The 19,541-nt window shown below is 43.6% G+C and overlaps 1 protein-coding gene across 1 annotated transcript in view; it reads right to left on the reverse strand.

Annotated features, from left to right (window-relative positions):
- The window catches only part of gcn1 (GCN1 activator of EIF2AK4), a 160,775-nt gene extending 143,741 nt beyond the window's left edge, over positions 1 to 17,034 (reverse strand). Inside the window, exons 1-5 of the mRNA XM_068055358.1 lie at positions 16,969 to 17,034; positions 11,260 to 11,362; positions 9,761 to 9,824; positions 5,877 to 6,008; positions 4,289 to 4,397 (exon numbers count right to left, since the gene is read on the reverse strand). Coding sequence (XP_067911459.1) covers positions 4,289 to 4,397; positions 5,877 to 6,008; positions 9,761 to 9,824; positions 11,260 to 11,362; positions 16,969 to 16,986 — 426 coding nt within the window. The 5' untranslated portion in view covers positions 16,987 to 17,034. The remainder of the gene's footprint in view (positions 1 to 4,288; positions 4,398 to 5,876; positions 6,009 to 9,760; positions 9,825 to 11,259; positions 11,363 to 16,968) is intronic.
- Between the last annotated feature and the right edge of the window lie 2,507 nt (positions 17,035 to 19,541).

Raw genomic sequence — 19,541 nt, forward strand, 5'->3', positions numbered from 1 at the left:
TCCAAAAGACATTTGATAAAGTGCCACATAATAGACTTGTCAGCAAAGTTAAAGTCCATGGAATAAAAGGGAAAGTGGCAGCTTGGATATGCAGTTGGCTAAGTGAGAGGAAACAGACAGTCGTGGTGAATGGTGGTTTTTTGGACTGGGGGGAGGTAAACAGTGGGGCTCCCCCTTGGGTCTAGGACAAGTGCTTTTCTCGATACATTAACGACCTAAACCTGAGTGCACAGGGCATAATTTCAAAATATACAGATTGACCCAAAGCTTGGAACTATTGTGAACTGTGAGGAGGATAGTGATAGACTTCAAGAGGACATAGGCTGGTGGAATGGATGAACAGGTGGCAGATGAAATTTAATGCAGAGAAGTGTGAAGTGATACATTTTGGTCGGAAGAGTGGTCGGGTCGGGTGTGTGCAGGTCGGGTGTGTGCAGGAGGGTTTTCTGACACAGTATGTAGACAGGCCAACCAGGGGCGATGCCACATTGGATTTGGTACTGGGTAATGAACCTGGCCAGGTGTTAGATTTAGATGTAGGTGAGCACTTTGGTGATAGTGATCACAATTCGGTTAGGTTTACCTTAGCGATGGGCAGGGACAGGTATATACCGCAGGGCAAAAATTATAGCTGGGGGAAAGGAAATTATGATGCGATTAGGCAAGATTTAGGATGCGTAGGATGGGGAAGGAAACTGCAGGGGATGGGAACAATCGAAATGTGGAGCTTCTTCAAGCAGCAGCTACTGCGTGTCCTTGATAAGTATGTACCCGTGAGGCAGGGAGGAAGTTGTCGAGCGAGGGAGCCGTGGTTTACTAAAGAAGTTGAAGCGCTTGTCAAGAGGAAGAAGGCGGCTTATGTTAGGATGAGACGTGAAGGCTCAGTTAGGGCGCTTGAGAGTTACAAGCTAGCCAGGAAGGATCTAAAGGGAGAGCTAAGAAGAGCAAGGAGAGGACACGAGAAGTCATTGGCGGATAGGATCAGGGAAAACCCTAAGGCTTTCTATATCAGGAATAAAAGAATGACTAGAGTTAGATTAGGGCCAATCAAGGATAGTAGTGGGAAGTTGTGTGTGGAATCAGAGGAGGTAGGGGAAGTGTTAAATGAATATTTTGCGTCAGTATTTACAGTAGAGAAAGAAAATGTTGTCGAGGAGAATACTGAGATTCAGGCTACTAGGCTAGATGGGATTGAGGTTCACAAGGAGGAGGTGTTATCAATTTTGGAAAGTGTGAAAATAGATAAGTCCCCTGGGCCAGATGGGATTTATCCTAGGATTCTCTGGGAAGCTAGGGAGGAGATTGCAGAGCCTTTGTCCTTGATCTTTATGTCGTCATTGTCGACAGGAATAGTGCCGGAAGACTGAAGGATAGCAAATGTTGTCCCCTTGTTCAAGAAGGGGAGTAGAGACAGCCCTGGTAATTATAGACCTGTGAGCCTTACTTCGGTTGTGGGTAAAATGTTGGAAAAGGTTATAAGAGACAGGATTTATAATCATCTTGAAAAGAATAAGTTCATTAGCGATAGTCAGCACGGTTTTGTGACAGGTAGGTCGTGCCTCACAAACCTTATTGAGTTTTTCGTGAAGGTGACCAAACAGGTGGATGAGGGTAAAGTAGTGGATGTGGTGTATATGGATTTCAGTAAGGCGTTTGATAAGGTTCCCCATGGTAGGCTATTGCAGAAAATACGGAAGTATGGGGTTGAAGGTGATTTAGAGCTTTGGATCAGAAATTGGCTAGCTGAAAGAAGACAGAGGGTGGTGGTTGATGGCAAATGTTCATCCTGGAGTTTAGTTACTAGTGGTGTACCGCAAGGATCTGTTTTGGGGCCACTGCTGTTTGTCATTTTTATAAATGACCTGGAAGAGGGTGTAGAAGGGTGGGTTAGTAAATTTGCGGATGACACTAAGGTCGGTGGAGTTGTGGATAGTGCCGAAGAATGTTGTAGGGTACAGAGGGACATAGATAGGCTGCAGAGCTGGGCGGAGAGATGGCAAATGGAGTTTAATGCGGAAAAGTGCGAGGTGATTCACTTTGGAAGGAGTAACAGGAATGCAGAGTACTGGGCTAATGGGAAGATTCTTGGTAGTGTAGATGAACAGAGAGATCTTAGTGTTCAGGTGCATAAATCCCTGAAGGTTGCTACCCAGGTTAATAGGGCTGTTAAGAAGGCATATGGTGTGTTAGCTTTTATTAGTAGGGGGATCGAGTTTCGGAGCCACGAGGTCATGCTGCAGCTGTACAAAACTCTGGTGAGACCGCACCTGGAGTATTGCGTGCAGTTCTGGTCACCGCATTATAGGAAGGATGTGGAAGCTATGGAAAGGGTGCAGAGGAGATTTACTAGGATGTTGCCTGGTATGGAGGGAAGGTCTTACGAGGAAAGGCTGAGGGACTTGAGGTTGTTTTCGTTGGAGAGAAGGAGGAGGAGAGGTGACTTAATAGAGACATATAAGATCATCAGAGGGTTGGATCGGGTGGATAGTGAGAGTCTTTTTCCTCGGATGGTGATGGCAAACACGAGGGGACATAGCTTTAAGTTGAGGGGTGATAGATATAGGACAGATGTCAGAGGTAGTTTCTTTACTCAGAGAGTAGTAGGGGTGTGGAACGCCCTGCCTGCAACAGTAGTAGACTCGCCAACTTTAAGGGCATTTAAGTGGTCATTGGATAGACATATGGATGAAAATGGAATAGTGTAGGTCAGATGGTTTCACAGGTCGCCGCAACATCGAGGGCCGAAGGGCCTGTACTGCGCTGTAATGTTCTAATTCTAAAAAAAAAAAGACCCAGGAGAGGCAATAAAGAGTACAATTCTAAAAGGGAGACACCTGGGGTACATGTGCACAAATCATTGAAGGTGGCAGAGCAGCTTGAAAAAGTGATTAAAAAGGAATACAGGATCCTAGGCTTTTCAAAACAGAGTACAAAAGCAAGGAAGTTATGATAAACCTGTATAAAACACTGGTTTGGCATCAACTGCAGTACTGTGTCCAATTCTCATCACTGCACTTTAGGACGGATGTGAAGGCATTAGGGAAGGTGCAGAAAAGATTTATGAGAATGGTTCCAGGGATGATGGACTTCAGTTACGTGGATAGATTGGAGAAGCTGGGGCTGTTCTCCTAAGAGAAGGTTGAGAGGAGATTTCATAGAGCTGTACAAAATCATGAGGGGTCTAGACAGAGTAGATAGAGAGAAACTGTTCCCATTGGTGGAAAGGTCAAGAACCAGAGGACACCGATTTAAAGTGAGTGGCATGAGGAAAAGCTTTTTTATGCAGCGAGTGGTTAGGATCTGGAATGCCTGGCCATGAGAGTATGGTGGAGGCAGATACAATCATGGATTTCAAAAGGGAATTGGATAAGCACTAGAAGAGAAAGAAATTGCAGGACTATGGGGAAAGGGCAGGGGAGTGGGATGAGCTGAGTTGCTCTTGCAGAGAGCCAGCATGGACACAACAAACTGAATGGCCTCCTTCTGTGTTGTAACCATTCTATAATTCACAGGCCTCAGGTTCCAAAAGCTCATCTGCTCCAGTCCCTCCTCCCCACCAGCCCCACCCCACCAAATCCTTGGACAGTTCTGCTTGGAGACATTTGGTAACACTCTTCCCCCGAGTCAGAAGGCTGTCAGTTCAGATCGCATGCCAGAGACTTCAGTACATCATCTAAGCTAACTGCAGTACTAAGGGAGTGCTGCACTGATGGTTGAGATGTTAAAGCAAGGTCCAGTCTGCCCTCTCAGGTAGACTATTAAAAGAGCAGGGGAGTTCTGGCCAATGGCCATCACTGAATAGTGAGAGTACGTTTGTTCCATTTTTCCAGGTGGGAGTTATTTTAAAGGATGGATCAAATGGGTTACACACCGATATGAAATACGGGAAGGTTAAAATTTCACCCAGGAAGCAAAACAATCCTTTTTACCCTTGCAGGTTATCCAGCAGCTTTAGGATCTCAAGTGTGGAACATGAAAAACCCAACAAGCCCATTCCCTGCACAGTTTGTGTACTTCCCACTCTACCATAGACTCCACCCCACATAATTCACCACCTGAGAAACCCTGCACGTTTTCACCCTGCTGCCTCCCAAAATGTGACCTGAGCAAAACTGAATGTTGAACTGTGCATCCTACTCTATTCATCCAGGCCTAGCTGCTTTCCTTTCAGCTGAAGGTTCAGCAACTCCAATTTCATTGGATTTTCTAAATGTTGCACCATGCCCCCCCATCCTTGCTTCAGTAACCACATGTAAAAAGCAGCCACTTCCATTTCCCCTCCACTCACCATCTTTCTCCACATCTCAGTTGCTCGTTTCTCGGGTGTCGCAAAGGCAGTCTTGACCAGCAGTAACGTCCAGTTGAGAGCAAGGGACGCTGCCGATGCACTGCTCTTACTGTCAGGATATAAGAGAGGGAGAACACGCTCAGGAGTCAGTGATATTAGATTGATACAATCACATGTATTTGAACAGGCACAATAACACAAACAGCAAAGCAAAATCCACACCCCCTCTTGACTGCCTCCCCTACAATGCCAACCCGCGGTAGACCTGCTTCTCCTTGTGTCTTTACTCACAGCCTGCTTGGCTGTGGGATGACGACGGAGCTGGAATCACTGCGTGCCCCACCACCTTCCAATAAAAAATGGCAAAGGAATTCTACTGGGAAGCAGGGTTATCCCATTTTCCACTTAGTAAGCCAAAGGGTCTGATGAACATTTAACGAGAAGCACAGAACCTTATCACACAGAAGGAGCCCCTTCAGCCCATCATGCCAGTGCCAACTCTTTGAAAGAGCCATCTGATTATTCCCACTCCCCTTCCTGCTCTTTCCCCAGAGCCCTACAATTCTTTCTTTTTCAAGCATATATCCAATTTCCTTTTGAAAATTACTACTGAATCTGCTTCAACCACAGTAACAGATCCAGAGTTCTCCCCCACCTCCCCACCCCAATCCACTATTCAACCTTCCTGGGACGGAAAGATAAATGCCAGTGCAGGATAGAGCACCATTTTGTTTCTGATTGAAACCATGGCAGTAGGTTTGGAAAATCTTGGCACTGACCCACTAGTTGCAGCATGCTGGAGAGGGGCTCTTGAGCAAGATACTGTTTGGGATGGTAGGCTTCAGCTAAAAGTAGGAGGGTAAACTGGAATAATCCAACCAATAGACACCATAAGCTGCCAGATTTTGTCTCATACAAAGAACACAATACCATTTAGCTAGCCAGAATTTCTGTAAAAGTGGAAGTTTCTTCTGGCAAACCAAAACCAGTGAAATTCAACTGGTGAAACAGAATTTCAATTTCCTAATTCATTCTCATTGAAGTGATAACTGGGCACTAATCTATCATCTTATTCACCAGGAAAGGCCAAACGTATTTCACAAATCAATGGCTAACTCCAGCCAGTGTTCAATATAAAGTAGTATTAAATATAGTACACAAAATTTCTCAATAATTAAAAGAAATACAGTTCAGTTTTACTGCTCAGTTCTGAATGTGTATAACACTGGTGTGCAGGTTCTAGACCCCATGGTCCTCTCATGGACTCATGTCCAATTTCAAGCCTGGGCTCAATGAGTTCAGCACTGGTGTGTAGCTTCTGCATCAATTGGCTGTGTACCATATGACTGAGGTCAGCTGGAGATCTACATTTAGAAGTGCAGAATGCATCATGTCCTGAGGACATACAATATTCTATCTCTGCTTTGTTTAAATTCAATTTTGATCTGCATACTGTGAAGACCCACGCAGTCTCCATTTCAGATTATGCTCTGTTTGCAACAAAACGCAAAAGCCATTGCAAAACTTCACACAAATCTCCTTGGTGCCAGCCTCCCAGTTCAGCGTCCTTGTTCTTTGCTTTGCGTACCTTGGATTACCATTCTTACAGATGATTCCGGTCGACTGCAGACATTGCACCAGGTGTTTTGTTGTTGCCTCTGCATGACTTTCAACTAGTTGCTGAATAACCGCCTGAAGGGCTCTCTGGGATGCTGCATCCCTGTCAAATGATAGTAAAACAAATCTTTAGCTAATTCCAATACTTTCCATAAGCCTCATTATACAGCAGCCTAACCAAGAAAGATTAGACTCGTGCGGCTAAAAGGAACATTATACATATGCACTTGAAATCAATGCTCCATATCACTTCAAATATTCAGAAAGGCCATTAAGGTGAGGATTTGAACTTGCGCAATAGGGAGTGTTTGGCAGAAGCCAGGTTTGAGATATGCTACCGAATGGAGTATGGGAAATCTGCAACTAACCTCCACTGAACCTCACCAGTAAATGCTTAATGCTGCAATTCTTACCCAGAATGGGTAAAGCATTCTGCAGCACTAACATCCATTGCCTTAATAAGCATAGTTTACCAAAAAAAAAGTCTTTTTTAAAAAAAGGAGAAATGAGAATAATTGGATCTCCTACAGTGTTGCTCACAGACACAAGACGATGCTGTGCTCTGCCTGCAAAGATATTGGGCCATAACTTGCCTTGGCAGGGCATGTGACAGTATCTGCCATTAGTCAGACTTAGCCTAGCATGTTTAGATTTTTTAATTGTTTACGTGGCAAGCTGCTTAAAGTACGAGCTGCTAACAGCACAGCGAGGGAAACCAAACAGCTAGGACCTGAGTGAACAGGACAAGCAACTCCTTAAATCTCTTTAAACAATCAGATTGAAAGATTGCAAAATTAACAGTGCAAGGACTGAGAAGGAAGTATAAATTAGAGTAGGTGAATTCAATGTTAAGTCCATTACAGAAAGAGAAATAAAGAGAGGGAAAGAAAGATTGGATTGAGAGAGATGAGAGACAAAAGAAAAATTTACAACATTAATTTTACAAATCTCCAACAGTTAATACCTGAAGGAGTGAGATTCCACACTTTTAATGGTCCATTTTCAGTGCCAGAGACATTGTTAATTATTGCCAATCAATCAAAATGTTAAAAGGGTACTTGGACTGAAATGGACAAACTTGACTCTCTGTGGAGTGTTTAATTCATATCCACCAAGCAAATGTAGCAATTCTATGCCATTTAATGCATTTTAATGGTGAAGCAAACAGTGTGATGGCGTTTTCCCAAAGCCAACAGCAATGCGGAGCGACTTCCGGATTTTTGAGCTTACCTGTACATCTGCCTCTTGCCTGAAGTTGCTGTGTCGTTTGCGTACTAATCACAATGAATGCCATTAGTCTCACTGTTATTTTGCCAGCAAATGCTGGCCCTTTTTTTTTATCCAACTCAAGATGTCAGCAACACTCCCTTGTCTGCCTCCACCCCACAAACACAAACTTGCTGGGAATAAGGAATGAAGCAGCAGCAAATGAAGCTTAGGGCAGAGGGAGAATTGGTAGTTGGGGCAGCCACCATCACAGGGGGTGGCAGAGAGATGGAAGATGAGAAATCAACTCAGGCAATTTCACATGCCTCCAAAGACCCGAGACAGGCCCCCCACTAAAAATAAGGAAGACGACAGAAAGCCAACCAAGCAAGTGGGTACTGACTTAGCCTGTTGGCCTGAGAAGTCAATGCATCACATGGTTGGAGTACTGAGTTATACAGGCCAGTGCAGTTTCAATCTGTGGCATGTGCTGAGTTGAGGTAGCCCTGAGGAGTTGAAGCGTCGAACAGATATTTTGTGTCTGTCTTCACTGCAGACGACACAAATAACATCTTAGAAATACTTGTAAATCATGAGGTGAAAGGGAGGGAGGAACTTAAAACAATTACAATCACCAGGGAAAGGGTACTGAGAAAATGATCAGAACTAAAGGCTGACAAGTCCCGAGGACTTGATGGCCTGAATCCTAAGGTCTTAAAAGAAGTGGCTGGAGTGGATGCATTGGTTGTAATCTTCCAAAATTCCCTAGTTCTGGAAAGGTCCCATCCGATTGGAAAATTGCGAATGTAACTCCTCTATTCAAGGAGGGAGACAGAAAGCAGGAAACTACAGGCCAGTAAGCCTAACATGTCATAGGGAAAATACTAGAATCTATTATTAAGGAGCTTATATCAGGACACTTAGAAAATTTTAATGCAATCAGGCAGAGTCAACATGGTTTTGTGAAGGGAAATTGTGTTTAACTAATTTATTAGAGTTGTTTGAGGAAGTAACAAGCAACGTGGATAAAGGGGAACCTGTAGATGTGGTGTACTTGGATTTCCAAAAGGCATTTGATAAGGTGCCACATCAAAGGTTACTACACAAAATAAGAGCTCATGGTGTAAGGGGTAACATTAGCATGGACAGAGGATTGGTTAACTAACAGGAAGCAGAGAGTAGGGATAAATGGGTCATTTTCGGGTTGGCAAGCTGTAACTAGTGGAGTGCCACAGGGATCAGTGCTGGGGCCTCAACTATTTACAATCTATATCAATGACTTGGATGAAGGGACTGAATGTACGGTTGCTAAATTTGCTGATGACACAAAGACAGGCAGGAGAGTAATTTGTGAAGAGGACATAAGGAGTCTGCAAAGGGATTTAGATAGATTAAGTGAGTGGACACAAATTTGGCAGATGGAGTATAATGTGGAAAAATGTGAATTTGCCCACTTTGGCAGGAAGAATAGAGAAGCAGTATATTATTTAAATGGAGAGAGATTGCAGAACTCTGCGGTACAGAGGGATCTGGGTGCCCTGGTAAATTGATTACAAAAGATTTGTATGCAGGTACAACAAGTGATTAGAAAGGCAAGTGAAATGTTGCCATTTATTGCAAGGGGATGTGAGTATATAAGGGAAGTTTTGGTACAGTTGTACAGGGCATTGGTGAGACCATATCTGGAGTATTATGTACAGTTTTGATCTCCTTACTTAAGAAAGGATAATAATAGCATTAGAAGCACTTCAGAGAAGGTTCAATCGAATGATTCCTGGGAAGAAGGGGTCATCTCATGAGGAAAGGTTGGACCTATATCCATTAGAGTTTAGAAGAATGAGAGGTGACCTTATTGAAATATATAAGATCCTGAAGGGACTTGATAGGGTGGATGCTGGGAGGATATTTCCCCTTCTGGGGAGACTAGAACCAAGGAACAGTTTAAAAATAAGGGGTCTCCCATTTAAGACGAGGATGAGGAGAAATTTTTTCTCTCAGAGGGTTGTTAGACTGTGGAATTCTCTTCCTGAGAGAGCAGTGAATATTTTTGGGGCCAAGTTAGATACATTCTTGATTTACAAGAGAGGCAAAGAATGTAAGGGGTAGACAGGAAAGTAGAGTTGAGGCCACAACCAGATCAGCCATGATTTTATCAAATGCCAGAGCAGGCAAGAGGGGCTGAATGGCCTACGCCTGCTCCTAATTTGTATGTTTGTATGTCCTTACACGATCTGGCCTAGATGTAGCTACAATCCCACATCAATATCTTTGATTCTTAGTCCCCCTCTGAAGTGACAGTACAAGCCATCACCTTCTCAGGACAACTAGGAACGGGCAATAGTGCTTGTCTTGCCACAAATGGATTTTTAAAAGCTCATGAGACTGACTAATTAAGACATGAAAGTTGAGATTGACCAACAATGAGGGAACATGATAGATGGTGGGAGAAAACAGTGATGGACATCTTAAAACTGCTGCTCATGTCTTACAGAATTACAAAATACCCAATAAAACCTTTGAGCTCAGATTGAAAGCATATTAGGATTAAACACTGAACCAGTAACAGTGACAGATTTGGTAATTTACAGTTGTTGCTATAGTAGCTCCTGAAGGAAATACTTTATTTGATCTGAAACTACTGGTACTAACCTGTAGCGATGTAGTGTCAAGCCGAAAAGCTTGCACAAGCCTTTCACAGCAGCATCAGGCAGCTCTGAAAGGGCAAAGGACAAGCAGTTGTCTCACAGAATGAAACCAGGATATTCAGACAGTTGCTAAAGAATATGATACCAACCCCACCCCCCGCACTGGTATTGTTTTCACCTACATTAATATATTGAAATAAAAACAAGAAATGCTGGAAATACTCAGCAGGTCTGGCAGCATCTGTGAAGAGAGAAGCAGAGTTAACATTTCAGGTCAGTGACCCTTCTTCAGTTTTGAAGAAGGGTCACTGACCTGAAACATTAACTCTGCTTCTCTCTTCACAGATGCTGCAAGACCTGCTGAGTATTTCCAGCATTTCTAGTTTTTATTCCAGATTTCCAGTATCTGCAATATTTTGCTTTTATTTTAATATATTGAAAGTCCTGCGTATGGCATGGACTACCTGCAAGTGCTTGTGAGGAGTTTGACACCCGACGCATGGGCAATGCAAAAACCTCCAGCTACAGAGTGATCCTCGGTTCTTCTGACAGTAGGTAGAGTGAAGGAAACAATCTGCATCAGCCTTGGCTCAGTGGGTACACAGTAACCTCTGATTCAGAAGGTCGTGGGCTCTAACCCCACTAGAGACTTCAGTACTTGCCTGTTCAGGTGGACATTAAAGATCCCACAGCACTATTCGAAGAGCAAGGGAGTTCTCCCAAGGTCCTAACCAATAATTGTCCTCTACCAACATTATTGAAAAAAAAAGAGTTTATTTAGCTATTTATCTCTGTTGTTTGTAGAACATTGCCGTGTACAAAATAGCTGCCATGTTATATATTATACCAGCGATATGCTTCTCTGGCTGTGAAGTGCTTTGGGATGTGTTGAGTTGTGATAGACACTATATAAATGCAAGCTCTTTCTTTCTGTGAACAGTAAAGGCTACACTCTCAAACACAGGACTAATGTATACCGAGGATAAACCACATTTAAAGAATGCATTCAGCCATACAGTTCAAAAGATAAGGCAGACAGGAAACCCACCCCCCAAGCCCTCCTGCCTGCTGCCCACGGGCACCCTCGTCTGCTGGCCACCTGCTACTCACTATAAAGTACACAGACTGGCTGTCTACCCCAACCCACTCCTGTTGGCAGATATCTGGCCACTACTCAGTTTAACAGCTGAGATGGGGTTTGGAGCATGCTGCCAACCTACACTTTCTCACACCACAGTGCAGCGCACTGCAGCATTAGCAAACAGCTCTCAACTGAGGCACTACTGTAGGCACTGACCCTCAGCAAGGTTAGTAACACAGCTCACTTAAAAACTGATACGAAGACAGGTGCCCCTGGAGACAATGAGGTACTTTAAAGCAGGTGCACTATTTAATGAGGAACAGATAAACATTCAAAACTACAATTCTGATTTGGGAACCACTTTTACCCCAACACAGAATACTTGGATGTCTGGAGGATGAATTGGTTCAGCAGTCATGTACCTTTTCCATTGACACAGCTCCCCAACTCCGTAAGTATCTGCTGCCTCTCCTTCACGCTGGCTGTAGTAACTCTCGCAGCAAACTTCCTGAGGGTATCGGAAACCTGCAATTCAATCAAACTGTTCTCACTCAATCCTGCTAACCAAAGTATTCAACTTATCCCACAGTACCCCAAATATTTCAAACTTACTGACAAAAAGGCCATTGGCTGGACCAGGATCACTAGATTCCCATCCAGCAATGGATTTAACGCAAGAATGAAGACAATCAATTCTGTCTACATTTACAAAGCTGATCACAGGGCATCAGAGTAGTAGAACCAGAACTTACACTGAACCCCGCAGCCCAAGAAGGATCGATCCCTCATCTGTGCTGAAATAATGGATATCAGCAATGGGGAAGAGGATAAAATAGACCTCAGCACCACAGACTTGCAACGTAGAAGCGAAATTCCTGACAGAGTGCATTTTGACATCGGCTGTGAGGCCCTGTGTGTTTGAATAGTCCGCTGACTTTCAATGTCTGGGCTCAAAGGGCGAGGATGCCCACTTGAGAAAAGTACTGGAAGCAAGCTTGTCAAATGTGGAACTGCATCCTAGCATCGGTCAGTACTTGCATAGGGAGCAGAAGGGGCAAAATATACAGAACAAAAAAAATCTCTGAGGGAGGTGAACTGTTGATTAAGATATAAACAAATGATTGAAAAACTGCAGTTTCGTTAGAAATTTTAGCATGGAGAGGGGCAATTCATTCAGTCATGCCCACACCAGCTCAAAACTTGGAGCTACTTACTACCTATGCAAATTTCAAATCCTCTGCTGGTACCAGGTTTTCTTCAATTCTCCCCTTCAAAAGGTTGACTCAATTTCTTGTTCAATGATGTGACCAACTCAGAAACAAGGGATTCCAAATTTTGATAAAGTTTGCATCAAAAAACTAACTATAGGTTATAAGCCTATGTGCTTCCACAAGCTGCTTAAAAAAGCATGATGGATAAATTTAATGAGATGCAGTCACAGAAGCTGTACATGGTGTAAAATGTTTCTCAATTACAAAGGTTAGTGTTTTTCATAGAATCATACAGCCCAGGAGGCTGCCATTCGGCCCATCATGCCTGTGCCAGCTCTTTGACAGCTAACCAATTAATCCCACCCCTTGCTCTTTTCCCACAGATATGCAATTTTCTTCCCCAAGTATGTATTCAATTCTATTTTCAAAACCCCTTGAATACTCCTGCAGAAGCAGAAAATCAGAAAAGGGAGAAAAATTATTTCAAACAGTAAACATTTGGCAATCTTCAATTCAAACTCTAAAGACAAGTTTTCTTAGTCATATATAATTGAGCCAAGTTGACCTTACTGAGCTCTGTGAATCAGCCCTACAACAAGTTCTATTTTAGTCACAAATGGCCCTATGAGGGTAATTCTTCACTCTTACTGAAAGAAAATTCCAACCATAGACAAATGGTGCTGGAGGTTGAGGATCCACAGAACAAGCTAATAAACCAAAATATTTCCATAAGGACAGTACCATACCAATCTCAGACACACACCAGACTCCACAAGGACTAGCAGAGGGTATGACAAGCAATGTTTGAACATGAATTTGAATTTAACATATAAACAGAAAGAATGAGTATGAAGAATGGGTATATGCATAATCCCTGCCTTTCTTTATTCTTTCATGGGATGTGGGCATTGCTGGCGAGGCCAGCATTTGTTGCCCATCGCTAATTGCCCTTGAGAAGGTTGTGGTGTGCCACCTTCTTGAACCGCTGCAGCTCACTAACTTTTCTGTGGTGGTATGGTAAAAACTGAGACAGAGGGCAGTTAGGAGTCATAGAGTCATTGCAACAAAGGTGCCTTTCAGCCCACCGAGACCATGCCAGCTCTCTCTAGAGCAAACCAGTTAGTCCCATTCCCCCGCTCTACTCCCGTAGCCCGACATGTCGATTTCCCTCAAGTGCCCATCCAATTTCCTTTTGAAATCATTCATCGTCTCCACTTCCACCACCCTCATGGGCAACAAGTTCCAGGTCATTACAACTCGCTAAGCAAGAAAGTTCTTCACATTCCCCTGTATCGCTTTCCCAACACCTTAAACTTGTGTTCCCTAGTCCTTGTACCATCAGCTCATGGGAACAGCTTTTTTTTGTCTACCTTATCTCAACCAGTCATGATCTTGCACACCTCTATCAAATGTCCCCTCACTCTTCTTTGCTCCAATGAGAACAACCCCAGCTTCTCCAACCTAACCTTGTAGCCAAAATCCCTCATCCCCAGAACCATTCTGGCATATCTCCTCTGCACCCTCTCATGGACCCTCACATCCTTCCAAAAGTGTGGTGTCCAGGGCTGGACACAATACTCTAGTTGTGGCCTAACCAGAGCTTTATAAAGGTTTAGCATAACTTCTCTGCTTTTGTACTCAATACTTCTATTTAAGAAGCCCAAGATCCCATATGCTTTGCTAACTACTCTTTCAATTTGTCCCGCCACCTTCAAAGATGTATGCAGATGAACCCTTAGGTCCCTCTGTCCTTGCACATGCTTTAGAACAGTGCCATTAAGTCTATATTGCCTCTCCCTTCTGCCAAAATGCATCACCTCATACTTGTCTATATTAAAGTCCATCTGCCACCAATCTGCCCATTCTTCTAGCCTATCTATGTCCTGTTGCAGTCAAATGGCATCATCCTCACTGTTTGCCACACCTCCAAGTTTGGTGTCATGGGCAAATTTTGAAATTTTACTCTGTATTCCAATATCCAAGACATTTATATCTATCAAAAATACATTGGTCCTAGCACTGACCCATGGGGAACACCACTGTCTACCATCCACTAGTCTGGAAAACAACCATTTACCATGACTACCCACTGTTTTTTTTCATGTTCGTGCTTGGGGCCAGCTGTTCAGTTTTCTGTCAATTAACACCCTCTCTGTACTAACGCTTTGTCCTTCAACACACCATTAATATACTGTTTGCCTTTGCTCCATGACCTTCTGGTCAGTTATTCTCTGTGACCTTGTCCTATCAACACCTTCTCTTTTGTTATCTCTTGCCCCACCCCCACTTTACTCGCTTAAAACCTATTACATTTCTAGCCTCTGCCAGTTCTGATGAAGGGTCACTGACCTGAAATGTTAACCCTGCTTCTCTCTCCACAGATGATGCCAGACTTGCTGAGTATTTCCAGCATTTCTTGTTTTTATTTCAGATTTCCAGTATCTGCAATACTTTGCTTTTAATTTACCATGACTCATTGTTTTCCGTCCATCAGCCAATTTTCTTAACCAAGTTGACACTGACTCCCCTATTCCATGAGCCTCAATTTTGTTAACCAGCTTTTTATATGGTACTTGGTCAAATGCTGCCATAAAATCCATATGGACAGCATCCACTGCATTCCCTTCATCAAAGTTCTCTGTTACTTCAGCACAAAAATCAATCAATCAAGCATGATCTGCCTTTTACAAATCTGTGCTGGTTCTACTTAATTAACTCAAACCTCTCCAAGTGCCTGTTGATCTTTTCCCTGGTTATTGTTTCGAAAATCATAGTTACCATGAAAATTCTTACATCCTTTCTTGAACAAGGCTGTCACATCTGCCACTCTCCAATCCTCTGGCACCTCCCCAGTATTTAGGGATATTGGAAGATTATGGCAAGCCCTTCCGCTATGTCCAACCCCACTTCCTTTAGCAACCTGAGATGCAAGCCATTTGGAGCAGGCAAATTATCCACTTAGCATAGCCAGCCTTTCCAGTACATCCTACCTATCAATTTTTATCCTATTCTAGCCTGAGCTGCGATCTAAGCATACATCACCTTCTATGTTCGTAATAGGCCCCATCCCACCTCTTAAACCCACTTTCTAGTAACATGCTGGTAGAAAATGTTTAGGTTCCTTTTTATGTTAACTGCCATTCTATTCTCATATGCTCGCTTTGCCAGTTGTATTTTCCTCTTCATTTCCCCTCTCAACTTACTATATTTGGCTTGAAGAATTAACCTGACATAGATCACACAATCCGCTTTTTTTGTTTCATCATATTGTCTATCTCCCTCGTCATCCAAGAGCCCTGGTTTTTGCTTTGTTGGAATATACCTAGCTTGTATTTGAAACATCTCCTCAAAGATCATCCATTGTTCCATTATCATTTTTGCTGTCAGTCTTTGGCTCCACTTTACTCTAGCTAGATCCCTCCTCATTCCATTACAGTTCGCCCTCTTCTAGTTTAGAAGTTTACTTTAGACTGCTCTTGCTCTTCTCCATTACTAATCCAAACTTTATGATATGATGATCACTCTTACCCAGTGTTCCCCCACAGACACATGGCCCCCCTGATTTCCCAGCCCTAAATCCAGCAATGCATCCTTCCTAGTTGGACCAAGAACATACTGGTCAAGGAAATTCCCAGTCCATCCCTATCTTTTCTGAACACTTTGTATCTGTGAATATTATGCATCCAGGCCTCACTATTTTTAAGTCACGTTTCCATTATTGCACCTACATCATATTCCCCATGGCTATTTGTGCTTGGAGCTCATCAGCCTTACTGACCACACTTTATACGTTTACATACGTGCACTCGAAACCTGTCTTTGTATTCCTCATAGCCCTTCTTAATGTACTCCTATCTAATATGGTACTACTTCCTTTTTTACAACACTCTCACTTTATGCACCTTATTCCTCTTTTCTACTTCTATATAATGGTGTCCATCCTCTGCCAATTTAGTTTAGATCCTCCTTAACCTCATTGGTGAACTGCCCATTAGACATTGGTCCCAGTCCTGTTGAGGTGCCCTTCTCTTTTGAATAGGTGCCTCCTGCCCCAAAACTGGTCCCAATTCCCCAAGAATCAGACACCCTCCCTCCTTCAACATGCCTCAAGCCACACATTGATCCTCCCCATCTTCTTATTTCTACACTTGCTAGCGTGCGGCATTGGGATTAATTGAGACTACTACCTTTATGGTCCTACTTTAAAAAACCTTCCTCCCTAGCTCATGAAAGTCTGACTGTAGGGCCTCAATACCTGTCTTCTCTATGTCATTGGTACTGATGTGTACCACAACTTCTGGCTCACGCCCTTCCTCCTACAGAATATTCTGCACCCTTTACATGATGTTCTCTGGGCACAACCCAGTGCATGGTCTCACTGCCCCATGGTCTCTCTCCATCTCCCTCGGGGATTGCCACCTCTCTCCCACAGCATATATTTATCTTTTTCTTGATTAGCTTTCTGTCCCGGGGTCTATCATACCCCCACTCCATCCAGGTCGTATGTCTGACGTTCTCTGACATCTCCAAGGTGCATGCCACTACTCCACCACCCTTCCCCCCCCCCCCCCCCCCTTCACCATCTATCCACCCACTCTCTATGCATCTCTCTTCCTCTCCCTGAGGCTGTCAGTGCCTCTGACCTCCCATCAATCGCTCTCTCCCCCCCCCCCTCAAGATTAACAGCCCTCACTGAACCAGAGGGGTTCTCTTTCACTCTGTTCATTCTCTCTCCCAGAGTTTTTGCCTCTCTACCCGCCCCCAGCATCTCCCGTCCCCAGACTCCCTCCCCCCGGTTGCCTGTCTCTCGATTCCTTCATCCCAGCACTTTCCTAACTCAACGCCGCGCCTTGCCCGAGATTCGCCGCAGTCCACAGGCCGGGCAATACCCGACTCCATTCCGCCACCGCCAACACAGACCTGCGTGTCCGTCGCCATGTTCCACTACACGCCGGAAGAGGAAAGACTATTGCTTCCGGGTCTCCTATCAGTCCGGTGACGGAGGGGGAGGGGTGTGATAGGAACGGTTGCCTAGGAACCCTGGTCACTAGGCAACGCTCAGCAGCAGCATCAGTACCATATCATGCTGTCGCTGGTCAGTATATTGATTCAAAGTGTAAAATACTGTGAATTAAGTTAATTTTTAAAAAATTCTCCAACTTGATTTGAATTCCCTCCATCGCTTCGCCCTCCATAACTCTGAAGAACCCCCTCCAGCCCTAGAACCCTCCACAGTAATCGCAGAACTGAGTGCAGCATTAATCGAGTGCTCAAGTAGGAAGTTCAGTGCTGAGGAGGAAGGTAGTGCTGCTTTTTAATCCTTTTTGTTATCTCCAAGTACTTGTAGTGGAAGCTGAGGCATTAAGTAATTGAGAGTCATATAGAGTCATTACGGCACAAAACGAGGCCGTAGGCCCATCGAGTCCATGCCGGCTCTCTGTGGAGCAATGCAGTCAGTCCCATTTCGCCATTCAACCCTCGTAGCCCTGCAAGTTTACTTCCCTGAAGAGCCCATCCAATTTCCTTTTGAAATCATTCATCCTCTCCACTTTTACCACCCTCACAGGCAGCGACTTCCAGGTCATTACCACTCGCTGTGTAAAAAGTTCTTCCTCACCTCTCCCCTGCATTTCTTGACCAAAACCTTAAATCTGTCTCCCCACCCCTTGTACCATCAGCTAATGGGAACACCTTTACTTTGTCTGCTTTATCTTAACCTGTCATATTCTTGTACACCTTTATCAAATCTCTCAATCTCCTTTGATCCAAGGAGAACCAGCCCTTCTTCTCCAACCTAACTTGTAGCTAAAATCCCTCGTCTCTCGAACCATTCTGGTAAATCTCCTCTGAACCCTCTCAAGCACCCTCACATCTTTCCTAAAGTGTGGTGTCCAGAACTGGACACAATACTCGAGTTATAGCCTAACTAGAGCTTTATAAAGGTTCAGCATAACTTTCCTGCTTTTGTACTCAATACCTCTTAACATATTAATATAAAAGCAAAATACTGCGGATGCTGGAAATCTGAAATAAAAACAAGAAATGCTGGAACCACTCAGCAGGTCTGGCAGCATCTGTGAAAAGAGAAGCAGAGTTAACGTTTCGGGTCAGTGACCCTTCTTCGGAACTGACAAATATTGGAAAAGTCACAGGTTATAAGCAAGTGAGGTGGGGGTGGGGCAAGAGATAACAAAGGAGAAGGTGCAGATTGGACCAGGCCACATAGCTGACCAAAAGGTCACGGAGCAAAGGCAAACAATATGTTAATGGTGTGTTGACATATTAACATATTGTTTGCCTTTGCTCCGTGACCTTTTGGTCAGCTATGTGGCCTGGTCCAATCTACACCTCCTTTGTCATCTCTTGCCCCACCCCCACCTCACTTGCTTATAACCTGTGACTTTTCTGATATTTGTCAGTTCCGAAGAAGGGTCACTGACCCGAAACGTTAACTCTGCTTCTCTTTTCACAGATGCTGCCAGACCTGCTGAGTGGTTCCAACATTTCTTGTTTTTATTACCTCTTAACATATTGTTTGCCTTTGCTCCACGACCTTCTGGTCAGCTATTCTGTGACCTTGTCCTATTTACACATTCTCCTTTGTTGTCTCATGCCCTACCCCCGCTTTACTTGCTTATAACCTTTTACATTTTTAATATTTGCTAGTTCTGAAGAAGGGTCACTGACCTGAAACGTTAACTCTGCTTCTCTCTCCACAGATGCTGCCAGACCTGCTGAGTATTTCCAGCATTTCCTGTTTTTACCCCATATGCTTTGCTAACTATACTCTAAGTTTGTCCTGTCACTTTCAAGTATCTGTGCACATGAATCCCCAGGTCCCTCTGTTCCTGCAAACTCTTTAGAACTGTGCCATTATATCTATATTGCCTCTCCCTATCCCTTATGCCAAAATGCATCACCTGACACTTCCCTGTATTAAATTCCATCTGCCACTTGTCTGCCCATTCTGCTAGCCTATCTCTGTGCTGTTGAAATTGATTTGTATGACCCTCACTATTTGCCACACTCCAAGTTTGGTATCTTCGGCAAATTTTGAAATTTTACTCTGTATTCCAATATCCAAGCCATTTATATATATATAAAAAAAACCGTGGTCCTAGCACTGAACCTTGGGGAACATGATTGTCTACCATCCTCCATTCTGAAAAACAATTACGATGACTCACTGTTTCCTGTCCTTAAGCCAATTTTTTTTATCCAAGTTGACACTGATCCTCCTAAACCATGAGCCTCAATTTTGTTAAACAGCTTTTTATGTGGTACTTTGTCAAACGCTTTCTTAAAATCCATATAGACAGCATCCACTGCATTCCCTTCATCAACCTTCTGTTATTTTATCAAAAAATTCTATTAGACTAATCAAACACGATCTGTCTTTTACAAATCCATGCTGCTTCTACTTAATTAACTCAAACCTCTCCAAGTGCCTGTTGATTTTTTCCCCTGATTATTGTTTCTAAAACTTTACCTAC

The sequence above is a fragment of the Heterodontus francisci genome, chromosome 23 (assembly GCF_036365525.1).
Source record: "Heterodontus francisci isolate sHetFra1 chromosome 23, sHetFra1.hap1, whole genome shotgun sequence".
Classification (NCBI taxonomy): domain Eukaryota; kingdom Metazoa; phylum Chordata; class Chondrichthyes; order Heterodontiformes; family Heterodontidae; genus Heterodontus; species Heterodontus francisci.